Source organism: Festucalex cinctus, chromosome 4 (genome assembly GCF_051991245.1).
Source record: "Festucalex cinctus isolate MCC-2025b chromosome 4, RoL_Fcin_1.0, whole genome shotgun sequence".
NCBI classification, from domain to species: Eukaryota; Metazoa; Chordata; class Actinopteri; order Syngnathiformes; family Syngnathidae; genus Festucalex; species Festucalex cinctus.
The window spans coordinates 28,973,106-28,987,400 of record NC_135414.1 but is presented as its reverse complement, the minus strand read 5'-3'; the positions used below and the strand labels follow the sequence as shown (position 1 = coordinate 28,987,400).

At 41.0% G+C, this 14,295-nt stretch overlaps 1 protein-coding gene across 1 annotated transcript in view; it reads left to right on the top strand.

Moving 5' to 3' along the window:
* Window positions 1-14,295, top strand: part of itfg1 (integrin alpha FG-GAP repeat containing 1) — an 84,834-nt gene that overhangs the window by 25,572 nt on the left and 44,967 nt on the right. The window contains exons 9-10 of the mRNA XM_077520140.1: window positions 2,557-2,651; window positions 13,784-13,935. Coding sequence (XP_077376266.1) covers window positions 2,557-2,651; window positions 13,784-13,935 — 247 coding nt within the window. The remainder of the gene's footprint in view (window positions 1-2,556; window positions 2,652-13,783; window positions 13,936-14,295) is intronic.

The window sequence follows — 14,295 nt, the reverse complement described above, 5'->3', positions numbered from 1 at the left end:
CAATGCTTCCTCTATTATCACAAGACGGGTAGCTCTCTGGCCTGGAGAGTGACTCACTCATTTTGCTTAACAACTGCATTAGAACAATTATCAACCGCGTGTGTATGAAAACGCTGGCTTGTGACGTAAATTCCTAATTGACGTGCAGCCTGTGCAAGGAACAAAACGTGTCCCTTTGCCTTGTGGTTGAGGTAATTGCGGATTTCACAGCCACAATGGCCCTGCCGCATCATTCATAATTAGGTGACGCACCGTTCCCATGGCCAAGTGTGTCCACCAACCTTGATGCAGGTAATAGGGAGGTGGGCGGGAAGTAGGACAGTCACATAATGAGACAGGAACTTGGAAGGGTAATAGCCAAGGAGGCCAATATGAATGAAGAGGGTAGGGGGAGAATACAAAAAAAAAAAGGAGAAGTGGGGAGGATGAAGAATGGAAGTGGGTGGCATGGTACGGAAGAGGTGAGTTGGAAGTAGGCAGGCCGCAAGAAACCAGGCTTTTCAGATCGGGGGCAGATAGAATGGAGGCGATGTTGGAAGTGAGAAGGCTCCGAAGGCTGCTGCGTGACCTCAGACTTCCACAGATATGGAGAGTTTTCATACAGCGAGACACAAATGTGTTCTGATGTGATATTTAAACTCTGTGTGTGTGTGTGTGTGCGTGTGTTCAGGTAAGCCGGCGTGTGAACAGGCTAGCCTAGTTCCTCCCCAGCTCCCCCTCTGCTGCTCCCTTCCCACTCATCTTATTATATCGTGTTACAAGCAACCTCTCCACCTCTTTTCCTCTTCCTCTCGGTCTGCCTCATTCCGTTATCCCCCCTCCACACCTCTCTTCCGCCCTCATTTTACCTCTCTTGTCAACCTTTCATCCCCCGACGAGACTGACTACACTGCGGCACATCTTGATGTGGAAATGTTTTTCTTTCTTTTTTTTTTGCAAATATGTCTGTCAAATTGCAAGGAAATGTCCTGTGCATAGATGTGATTCAGATAACCCTGCAGACGTTTGATAAGATTCGGGTCTAGACTTTGGCTGGGCCATGACACAACTTTAAAGGTCCTATGCACCTCCACCACCACTGTTTTATGCAGAACATAGGTCAAAATGAGTCTGTGATATGGTTTCAGTTTTTGATATCTATGTAGTTGTCCTTTGTTTACAATAGGCTATGAAAAGAGAGAGGCTTGCAAAGCGACCAAATCAGATTATGGCTAGATTGAACACATTCTGCAGCTTTGTAATAAAAGTCCATACCTGTATTCTATTGAAAATGTGTAGTGCACTATCAAGGTGGTAAGCTTTTGGTGATGAGCATGTGTTATGTTGGCACCAAAAATACCTTCGGAATTATGGCCAAAAAAATTGAATATTTGTTTTATCGGACCATGACACATTTTCTCACTCAGTTCTTTGTAATGTCACTATTACTCACTATAGTGCCTTATTTAAATTTACTCCCCGTGATGCCTGTCTACACTGTGTTCCAAGGTGTATTTAATGCCTTGGAAATTATTTTGTGCCTTTCACCTGACTGATACTTTTAAACACTGTGAGATCCCCCTGATGCTGTGGAAGCTGTCTGCGAACCATGTGACTACAAAAATGTCATGAAAAGTATACTGGAAATGTCTGAACTTTATTTGCTGTTAGTCAGATGCACTTGAAATGGTTCCAGATGTGTGCTGGCTCCAATTTAACAAAGAAGATGCAAAGATGGTGTAGGGTGCCATAGAAATCGAAACAAATTTCAACCGACTTAGTCGTAAATAGAAAGAAAAGCTTGTTATAAATTATGCTTCATGGTGCACATCAATAAGTTGATGCCAGACATCGGCACCTGCTTTGCTTTGCATCCTCTCTGCTTTCCTGGAACCCGGTTCCATACCTGGTGCTCCCTCTCCTCCGCCGCCAATCACCTTGTCACCTGGGGGGCGCTGCTATAGATGAAAAGCACCCGGGAGGAGGAGGCACGCAGTGAACAAAGAGTGGCAAAGATGGACGGAGACGCTCACCGAGGAGGCGCCTCGATGGGAAGGAGTGATAGTGACAGACGAGAGTGAGGAAGGGGCATAGCGGGTAATGATAGCATTATGGATAAAAGAGAGATGAAAGAAGGTGTTCATGGCGGAAAGGGCAGGTGGGACTGCATTAGTTTGTGGGTGGGTGTGGTAGTCTGTAAACACTGGAGACAGGATGGCGAATGTCAGCCTCTGAAGGACTAAATTTTCTCTCATTGTGGTTTTTTTTTCCCCCTCTCCTAACGATATGTTACCCTCTATCCACTCATGTATCCATCCAGCCATTCTTCTGCCACACTTTTGCCTGAAGTTCCAGTAGGACTGGCAAATTCAGCCTTAAAGTAAAGTCAACCCCCAATGACGTGTAAAGTGTAAAAAAATAAATAAAAAAATAAAAAAAAATAAAAAATAAAAAAAAAAGGTTTTGCCTTTCTGGGATTTGCTTTATTTCTCTTGATACCAAGCACGGCGCATTTTTGTTGTTGTTTTGTTCTTATTTATATCTTATTGCCTAACTCTGTCGTTGCAATTCTGGCAGATGGCGACGGCTACCAGGACCACCTCCTGCCGGTGTGCTTGGACGAAGCCTGCCAACGCAGCAGGATCTACCTGGCCAAGTCAGGCTCCAAAGAGGTGCAGGCACACACACACAGACACTAAGTGAAACGACCTTACTGTGATTCAGATGACATTCCTGCTTTCTAAGTATTCTCTATTTTTGTTTCCTTCACTGCAGTTTTTTTTTTTGTGTGTGTTTTTTTTGTTTATATAATTTGCACTTCATGATCTTTTTGGGAGGTTATTTTTCTCATTTGAGCACTTCTAGCCCAGCGTGCATAACAAGCAGTTAAAAGTTTCTCTCTTTATCACAAAACAATGAAAACAAATAATTACCAATTTAGCTGTCCTTGCTCCCACATATTCTTTTTTGCACAATTTTCGCATAGAACTCCCAAAAATGAATATCTCAAGAAGACAATTGTGTACTTGAAATAAATATTTTAGATAAAATAGTTTAAATGCTTTCTTTTTTCTAAGGTGTAACATCATTAGTTTCTTTTAGTAAAAAGCAGTGCAGCCGACAGCACCTAAATTACTTAATTGCCACCAGTAAATTGTCCAATGAATTCAACTTTATTATTTCTGAAAACTGATTATTCATGTTTCTTACCTAACCTACATATTATTTGCTCTTTTTTTTAAACATCTGCCTTTATTTTGGCTTTATTTATTTTATGAAAATTATGAAGAGCAGCAATTATTTGCAGATGTTTACTATTAGTTGTAGTTGGGGTATCACTCGTGAATAATGGGGATCCACTGTGTAGCAGTTAAAATATTTTCCATTTAGGAAACTGCATCAGTAGCTTGTCTTCTTTTTGGAAAGCAAACGGCGCACACAAGTTCTACAGTAACTAAATGCAAGAAGTAAATTATGCAATAAATGAAATATCAAATAATCTAATTGATATGTACAATAAAGTAGAACAAATGTATTTAATGATGAGTAACTGTTTTTAGGCTTTTTAAAATTTTATTTTGAAGGAAAGTGCAACATCAGTGATCATACCATTTACTTCAAAAAGCAAACGGTGCCTTCACTGCAGAGAAACCTGAATTTTCTTGGATATTTTCCTGAGATTGCAAGTCGCTTATGTAAGAAAATGATTTACAGGAGATGCGGGTGTCATTTGTCACAAAAAAAATAAACGTAGCTGAAAATTCAGGCGAGGCAAAATGAAAATGTTTTTTTTTTTTTTGCGGGGGCAGGGACTTTTTAATCTTGCCTTTCCCTTCCACAAAAACAACCCAATGTGAGCACATTTACAACGTTCCCGCGCTTACTTAGAAACTGCGGAATGAGGCTGGTGATCATGTTACGGAATCATGAGTGTCATCTTAGCAGGTGAAAACATTGCCCTCTAATTACTGTGTTACTTGTGTTGTGTGTGCATTCTCACTGTGGTCCACCCTTACTCTTTTGTTTTTGTATTTTTCATGACTCTCTTCTCACCGTATCAGCAGAACCCAACCACACGCAAACACTAAAATTTAATCTCAGTCGCAGGGCACATACAGAGAAATAAGCAATCACATTCACACCCCTGGACAATTTCAAGTCTTAAATCAACCTCACGTGCATGGTTTTGGAACATGGGTGCAATCCGGAGTACCTGGACAAAACCCACAACACAAGATTGGATCCCAAACCTCTCAAATGTGGCACAGGCATGCCAACCTCTAAGACCATTGTGCTGCCGTATTATTTAGCATGAGGTAAAATTTTGTTAACAAATCGAACAGATCAGACTTTTGAAATTCTACTGGATCCACACTCAGGAATGGTTTTAAAGTGCTGATGCTTGAACAATACACACAAACGCACACGAATACACACGCGCACCACCGCCCACATATGGTCTTTTCAGTTTACATCCTACCAGTTGGCAGGACGCCTGACTCCCTTTCATTCCGTCTTCTGCTACCGGAGAACCAGCTTCCACTTGCTTATTCCCCACCCCGCCCCTTCCCAATCCAAAATAGAAATGTTATCGGCTTATCCGCCATGTCCGCCCACACACACGCACGCACACGCTCATGCACAGTCGAGTATTCCATTTTAGACACACATTTCTCTCGTCTTTCTTGTGTCGCATTTCACTGTCAGCATCGAGAACCAATTGCATAGAAAGATGTGGTGAAGGACAAGGGTAACATAAAACAAAGGGTTGTTGCTTAGAGGAAGACGAAGAGGAGGAGTTGTTATCATCGCTGATGGATGAAGAGCCCGTGATTCCATGGTTAAGATGATGCAACTGAGGGAAGCTATATGATGAAGGCTCCACAGAAGAAAACGTCAAATCCATTCCAAATAACTGGAAAGGCTATAATACGCATGCCAGGCGACAATGTCAATCAATGAGAAACACTACAACCGCTTGTCTCTCTGTGTGTATACCAAAAATGTCTTGAGCAACAAGTTAGCGCATACATTATTGATTCTACAAAAATATAGTGAGCCTTCATTTATTAAGATTGCAAATAGTGTCAGTTTGAACGATTTGAATGACGTTTCTGATTCAGTTTCCAAACGATTCTGATTCTTTTAGAGGGCAGGCTCAAAATATTTGCATGGTTTAAATCAAACTCCAAACTACAAACATCCTCGCCTGGCCTCGCACTCTGCACATTTTTTTTAAGGTTCCAAAATGCTGATGTCATTTAAAAAAATAAATAAATAGCTCATTTAAGCAGGGGTGCACATTCGTGCACTTTTTGTTGTTTGTAAAATATCCTAGCTAATGAAAAAGAAGACAAACGATCAATGTCTCACTTTTTTTAAATTCACTCTTAAGTGCGACGTACTGAACCATGATATTTTTTTCTCATACTGTTAGGTCCCTAGTGTAGAAAGCCTTTTTCAAATATGTTGACACTTTAAAAATACTGTTATGACAAATGACCAAAACAACGTAATATTTACATTTCATTTAGCTCCCTTTGAGACTTGAACATTATTAGGCAAAGTCATTTAAATGTAGACATTTTATATATATATATGAATTCAGTTTGTATCCATTTTCAGTTATAAACACTTCTTTTAAGACACAAGTGCCGATGTGTTTTGGAGCCTGCAAACGTCGATGTCCTTTAAATACGGTGTCACGTAAACAGCCCCTATAAAATGGGATAAAGAGGAAATAGGACAGGCGAGCCAACTGAAGGCACTTTAAGTGACTCCATGAGGCTGTATGTGTGTGCGTGTGTGTGTGTGTGTGTGTGTGTGTGTGTGTGTGTGTGTGTGTGTGTGTGTGTTGGGGGTCGGGGGTTGCATTCGATGGAGAGGGGATGAGTTATTTCTGTTGCCTTCATTACCACTTGAAGATGAACTTGTCATCAGAGAGCAGCAGGAGGAAGATGAGAGTGTGGGGGGAAAAAAAGAAAAAAAGAAAAATGAAATACAACACTTGATGAGATACCCTCGGGTTGGCAAGGACTCCCCGCTGAGTCCAAACCAGCTTGTGTTGTATTTACATGCACGCCGGCTTCTTGTTCAGCCCCAGAACAGTAATCGGCATCCACCCCCTTGTGTGTCTTTACCATCCCGCAGACCTTAAGTTCACCTCGCTAGAATAAAATAACGACAGGATAGCTTCTACCCATTTCTGCCCTTTAATATTTATTCTGACACAACCCGGCATGGTTATAAAGATCCAACCGTGGACTTTGGCTTGTGGGACATTGAATTTTTAGCCTGTCATGAAAATGAGACTCGTCATTTTCTGTGACTTATGGCTGTGTTTTACTTTACGATCGTAGTAATGGTTGATAGCGCTGGCCAATGAATGAACATAAATCAGTTTGTGTCTTTATTTACATTCTGCAATCCAGCGATTCTGCTGCGGGAAATTAGTCAATTTAAATTAAATTAATAGGTCTGAAAAAGTAAAAAATAAAAAATAAAAATAAAAAAAGGTACCACATATTACATAATACGACTGCATCTTTCCATGCTATTGATCCGAAAATGTGGCCTTCGGAGTCAGTACAGTGTTCCCTCGTTACTGCGTTTGGAGTTTATTTTCTTTATTGTAAAGAGGCATTACAGACACCCTGTATATTGTTATATTAGTAGTTTGCATGGAAGCACCGTCAGAGGTTGTGCGAGATGTCCGACGCTGCATCATCGCACATTTCAACCAGCAGTCAGTTAGTAAGTCACCCCCACAGGCCTTGGCAGGGGTCACATCCACTTGGCCTTGTGCAGCTCACACGTCAGCAGTCGATTAGCTTCTGCTCTCTGAACACAAAAGAATTGCGAGACCCTGCACCCAACTGCAGGCCCAGACAAGTTTGGTTTGAAAACTCATCGCCCGAGTGTAAACGCGCCACTCAGTGTTCATCCGTCAGCAGCAGCAGCAGCAGCAATGCAGCCCCTGCCCAAACCAGGGCCAGCTGGCCAGACAGCCGAAGGGCCACGCCCAGTCCGCGTCCCGCTTAGCCGGTCGGTGGTCTTGGACATGCGATATCGACATATGGTCTCACTCCATCTCTGACTCCTGCTATGACCTCATTAACACCCACAAATGAAGTCATAGCCGCCCGTCAACCTTTTGCTGCGTGAACTTTAATCTCTTGGCTGTGACATGCTTTCAATGTTATGAACAGTATTGAAAAGGCATGTTTTAATGTATTTAACTCTTTTACTGACACACGTTACGAAAAAACAAAACAAAAACAAAACAACCCCCACAGTGCCATTTCGCCGATTACGAGCATTCATCAGATTCTGTCACATTTCATTGTAATTCCATACACCAGCAGCCCATTGAAAAGAGACACAATGCTGCCATCTGCTGGCCATAGTTAGGTGCTGTTTTTGATTCCACAACCCATTGACCAGGCAGTGCTGCACTTAGACGTTGCTCCGTCCATTCAAGTAAAAAAAACGTAGATGACGTCATTTCACGTTTATGGCAGCATGCATCGTGATTTTACTAATCGTTATTCAACGTTTTTGGCAGTCAAAGAGTTAAGATGAAATGACGTGTTTTGAAAAACTCCACTCACCTCGAGATCTCGTCCATCCATTTTTCTAGAGCAGTTGAATGCTTCTTGAATGTGAAATGAACTAGGCCCGTTCAATAGGTCTACTATACAAAATAACTGAATAATGAAATTCCCTTTTAGGGTAACCCAGTTCCCAAATACAGTACATTTCGCTTTTGGTGCCAACTTGCGCTCTGGGACACTCCTGACATTGTAAGCAACTGTAAAAAGTTTACAACAAATTGTATGTTGTTAAGCAAACGTTTAAAACAAACAAAAAGAAAAAATCTTGGGATTGACAAATATGGCGAATGGAGGGGGAAAAAAAGAGAGGTCATGGAGAACACTTCTGACGCGGTGAGAGATCAATGACATGCTTGCTCAAATTCAAACATTGACTCTTGGGCCTGCCTTGAAAGTTAGCCGTGATTTGCATTTCAACCACTTCCTCCTACATTTGCATTTCTTTTTCTGCATTTGGGGGATTCGCGTCCCCCTTTTTTTTTTTTTTTTTTTTCTCGATTCATCCCATTTCAAATAAATCTCGCTATATTTTAATAAGGGAATTGAGGACAGCCGAGTATCCTTTTCCTTATCGCGATTCTGTGGAAATACTCGGCTTGGCCCGCTGTGGGAGAATTAAGAGGTGGGGGACTTACGTCAAGTCCCATGACTTGTTTCGAGTCAGAATTAATTCAATTAGAGGACTTGCTTGGCTTAAACTTTTGTCAAATTTTGAACTACATGACTTGACAAGTCTTGCCTGCTTACATTTGGCATTATTTACAAGACAGTGATCCATTTCTTCTGTTTTTGAGAGAAGAGTTTGTTTTTGTGCGTGTGTGTGTGTGCGCAACTCGATCAAACTTGGCAACCCGCCAAAATGCTCCAATGCGGAGTGCAGAAGCTTTCTCTGAAAGCAACATCTACTGTATGTTATTTTGTTTAAAAAAATAGTAGTTATTTTGCAAAGTATTTTGCTATGTGTCATGAATCTGTGCTATATTATTTATTGCCTTTTAACATCTTCCTTCAAATGCAGCCTCTGAATCTGTTAACGCACATTAGTCTAAATTGTCATTTGGAACGAAACGCTGTATTATCATCCAACCCGTTTCCCATTCACTCGCCCATCACCGCGGCGCTCCTGATGCTAAGAGCATTTCCCTTGTCGTTATGTCTGCGGCATCATAAAAAGCCATTACTTGGTCACGCGGCTGCTTTTAAAAGTAATTCAATTGCCTTGTTGTCTGTCTATCTTACACCCGCTCCCCGGCGTTAACCCTGAAACTCCAGCGCCGCCACCCGCGTTTTAATTTCTTGGCCTAATGAAGCGACAGCCGCTCTCCGACAAGTCGGCGGGAGTCTGCCAGCCTTTCTGTGTGCGCGTTTGCTTGCCACAATCGGATTTGAATGTCGATGTTCCATGCAATGCAAAAACGTCTGCAGCCCAAGTGTTTTTCGGTTATTTGCTACAAATAAATAAATAAATAAATAAATAAATACATTAATTAAAAAGCCCACTTTCCCCACAGCGGTTTTTGCAAGGTTCTCGAGAGGAGAGATGTTTTTGCAAGGACCCTCTCATAATTAACACCTTCAACTAAATGTCATGGGAATAATTATTTTAACTTTACACACAAAGGTTCTTGACCTGTTTAATAGAATGTAAACAAATTAAATAGAAATACATTCAGTTTTATACATTGCCACTAGCAGATCTGCACTGCTTCCAGTAACAACATGGCTGTGAACAAAAAGTTATTGTTGACAATTTAACGATTTGGTTTATTTCTCTAAGTTTTAGTCCAATGACAATTTTTCAAGAAAAAAAAATTGTCTCGCAAGTTTAGTTTCCGCTAAGAAACAGACGATATGAGCGGGATTATTTTCACATTGTTTTCCATGTGGCAAAAAAGGAGACCGGTGGAAAACAACAACAGAGTCAGAGTCGGTGGTAAATATTTTACCAAGGTCGCCTTACCTCATCTGTGCACCTACATGAGGGGAAAAAAATGTGAGATTGCTGTACGCATGCAGGGATGTCAGATTTATAGTGTGTGATAACTATTATCGCTTAATTGGCCCAAATCAATGGTTAGGAGGAGTGATTGGTTCAGTATATTTTTATATATATATATATATATATATATATATATATATATATATACACAGCCACTTCTTTCGCCTTAACCCCATGCTGTTTTAATGGAGCAGTCTTAAACGATAAGAACTCAATATGACTGATATGAGAATACCAAGGAATAGCTGCGTCAGGGTCTGCCGTCAGATTGAATTCATTTTCCATCCATCGCGTTTTGGGTGTGACCGTGCTAATCGGATGGCAGTGCGATAACGCACAAGGACCAAAGAGATCTTTTTACTTTGTGATATTTTCCTCCTCAGTTCAGGCCATCTTTTGTCTGCTTCGTGTTTTCAGGCAATAAAGTAAAGATGATAATAACCGCAATCTCGCTATTATCCAGGGAGCTCTGTATCAGGTACGGTTATTTAATTACTGGATACACTGGTAGTGTGTATGTATATGGATCAAAAATAGATTTATTTATTTTTTTTTATTCCGAAAAGTCTCTTCAGTGAAAATATAACTTTTTTTGCAAGAGATTTTCCCCTGCCCCTGTGGCATCCCACAAGGATCTCTCTTAGGCTCTGTTCTCTTTTCTTTGTTATGCCAACAGGAATGACTACCGGTAAACGGTTTATTCTGAAGTTCACCAGCAATCCAAAAAGTCTATGAAAAGAAGAATTGAACTTTGTTGCTGAGCTTTATTGCCCGCCTCTGTGGCATCCCAGAAGGCTATCATAGGCAGCTGTTCTTTTACTGCATAAAATAATCCAGAAACCTATTTCGCATTCACATTCAGCAATCCCTTAAATGCAACTTTACAAGTTTTAAGGAGCACATTGATGCCATTTCATGGAACTGTGTATAAAGTTTTACTGAGAGTGCCTCTTTGAGACACAGCATAAACTTCAACTTGTAGCCTCAAAGTTAACTTAATTCTTCCCCATCTGTCTGTAAATGTGCCCAGGTGGACTACCTCAACATTGTGCTAAAAGGCCTCCCCGCCTGGCATTGCCACTATGTTTATTTCAAGCACTCCAGTGCATCAGTATTAAAGCCGGTGAAGATTTTTGCAGCGACAAGGAGCCGAGTCATCCTCTTAGAGCTCATTGCAAGCCATCGGTGGACGATCGTTTAATGAGCAAGCCGGAGTCACTTTACTCAGACAAACACAAGCCAGGCTCTCGGTTTCTCAATAACTTTATATGCAAGTTGAAGAGTTAAAACTTGTCATCTACAAGTATGTATGAATTGTAAATATTAAGTATTGTTATGACACGATATGTGTACTACTACTAGTCTGTATATACTCTATTTTTATGACTTTCTGGTTCGGAACTAGGCTCTTTCGTGGTAGAACCAGGGGAAATTGAGTCTAACTATAAACCTAAACCTTATCTAAAACTCTAAAACTCTAAAACCTAATCTTTATACCCAATTCAAACAGACTGGATGCGGTGCGTTTTCCGTACGGCTTCCGCACGGCTTCCGCAAGGACTGTAATTCACACCGCGTGTGTCATGTCCGCGTGTGTCATGTCCGGGGAAAAAACAAAAAAACAAAAAACGAGTTCGCAAATGGTTTTATTTTGAAATATACCAGATTTACCTTGATGCAAGACACCCAACTTCCTCCCCCCGGCTCGTGTAATTTCTTCAGTTTCATGAAAATCCGCATGCGGTGTCGGGAAAAAATAGAACGCTTGCGGAAGACTTCCGCATCGCCGCATCCGTTCCGCACCGCAGACGCACTGCACCGTAGCTGGTGTGAATTGACACGTAGACTTGAATGTATTCTATCCATGCCACATCCGTACGGCCGGCGGACGGAAAACGCACCGCATCCGTTCCGCAGCCAGTGTGAATTGGGCGTTAGCCCTCATCCTACCGCTTAGATCTTGTGAGTCCCAGAACTTTATAGAAGTGATTTGCCTCGATTGAGATGATATCAGATGGTTAAAGTCCCTCAAGGGTGAACTCAAAATGTGTTCATTAGGTTGACGCTTCCTTAAATGTGTCAGACTGGTTTTCTAGCCTTTTTATCTTTTAAGGAGGAATTGCCGATGACATCAGTATGATTTACATGTCTTCTTTATAGATGTTAGCAGCTGTTATCGTAATCGCTAATAAGTCTGCGGTCCTCAGACATTCTGCTGCTAGTTAGCGTTATTAGCTGCACTTAAAGGTGAGCGTCTCTGCAGTGGGTCCCATCGCACCTGCTCTCTGTTTAACATTCATGAATTTTTTATATCTACCAGCATCTGCTAGGGCACACACACACACACACATACACAGATTGTGCAGGGTCTAAATTGATCTTTCATTGTCGCTTTAAGTCTCATTAAATACGTGCTAAATATAGAGCGCTGGGACCGAGTTCAAAGCTGAGTGTTTGATTTATCGGCGATCGTCACACGAGGTGTGTCGTTGTTCTGGCCTCCGGAAAAGGCCAAGTCGTGTACATTCACCTCAACAGTAAATATCCTCATTTCTGTCATCATCCATGAAAGCCGACTGATTGTCTTTGTGTTTAATTAAAAGAAGACATTCGCAAACATCTGCTTTTACTTTTAAAAAGTGCTAAAAAAAAATGTTGTCTCTTTTCTGACATATTATGGGTCAAATAGTGACTATCAATTAGCATTTTCTGCACATTTCTTAATATTATTCATCAATTATAAAAAAAAAAATCAATTATTAAAATAATTGTAAGTTGCAGCTCAATTTGCAGCCTGTGCAAAACAATGCTGGGATATAAATATGGTCTTGCAGTGGTGTTGGGGAGCTAACAAGAGACGCTACTTTATAGTCCCCTTTCCCCGTACCAGCATGAATCCTGGCACTTTGCGTGCTATTCAATCCGTCAGCCATCGGTTAATTGTAACACTCGCCACGACAGAGGAGGAGCCCGTCACTTGTTGAACGCTATTAACGTGAAACATTCATCCGCTGCTTGAAATGGCTTCGCGTACCTTCCTAATTTATTTCCGTTAGCCTGAAGGAGAAAGGCGGCAGCTTCCCTTGAGCTCGGTGAAACGGAAATCATAGGAAGTGAGAGGTGGTAATGGTACCGCAGAGGTGTCATAAAGGGACATTGAAGCTGTTACTTTTACTGTACCCAATAATGCCATCAGTCAGATGCTGTAATGCAGATCTGGAGAACCTTGTTGACTATATATAACTGTCTGCAACAACAACAACAACAAAAAAACTCACTGGTTCTCCTTGCAGAGTTTGAAAAATGCCAACCAGTTTGTCCAATCGCCACAATTCGATGGACAGATCTATCAAAAGAGGGTGTGCACAAAAGACTGATGGTGTCATACCCGAAATTAAACAGGAAGTGAACCATTTTGGTTGGAAGCAGGCGTTTTGGGCAAGTTCCAGACTTCTTACTTACTCCGATGAAGGAATTTGCCCAAATGAGCCTCGAGAATGTATCCTAAACAGATGGGTGATGCCAGATTGTGAAGCTTTTCTTCCTGCGCCATCTAATACGGGCGGAGTATGCCATCAAGGTTTCTTCATCATTTCCCTGAATGGGGGCTTATTCTTAGGAAAAAATTAACCCTGACACGATTTATCAGCAATCTACATGAAAGTGAAATTGAAAAAGTCTCAAGGATTCATACTTTTAATTAAATCGCCAGTTGGCCATTTTTATTTAAAGCAGCCATTTAGAAAATTCCAGGACTTGACCTGACAAACTCCGACTGGGAATTTTGCCCAAATAAGCCCTAGACAGATGAATGACGATGAATTGCAAAGCTTTTTTGCCTCCACCTTATAAAGTTATGGCAGTTTGATAATAATCAGAATCATTTTGAAGATTTGCCATCAAGTGCTCCCAGTTCTTGAGAAAACAAAAATTGTGATTGAGACAAGTATCATAGATGGACACGAAATAGAAATCATGTCATTTTGTTTTTTGTTTTTTGGATAATTTAAAGGCTCACTATGCAAGCAAACCTCCTTCATTGCTGCTGGTAATGTAATATTCTTCCAGTTAATTTATTACCTCTTTCAGTGCCGCTAAATGCCTGAATATTTTATGATTTAAAAAAAAAAAAAATGTTAGTACTATGTATTGTATTGCTAACAATATTTTTTGTTTGTTTCCTTTCAAAAAGTGGGTCACCGTGCTGTCGGACACGGACTTTGAACAGAGGGGGACAGTGTGGAGCTTTGTGCCAGGGAAGCCCAGCCAGCCTCTGCACCTGGGGGACTACAACCTGGACGGCTTCCCCGACGCCCTGGTGGTCCTCCGCAACACCAGCGGCAGGTAGGGCTGCTTTGGAAATACACCACCAGATAACATTGGTTGATGTATCATTCTTTAAAAAACCATAATACACAGTTTATATTGAAAATATGTCCAGTAATTGGATTACATAGATATTTGACACATTTACAGACAATCCTGTCATCTGTGTTCCTGTAGCTGTAACATGACCTCAGCCACAATGGCATCCCAATTGAAGGCTATTTTAGAGGTGGCATATTTTATTGTCACTGGCACTACATTTATCAGCGACACTAAAAGTTCAGATTATAAACACAAAGCAGATCCAATTTTATTTTTTTATTAAAGTAAATTTAATTGTGTATTTTTCTCTTTTATCCTTACTATAATAACATTTAG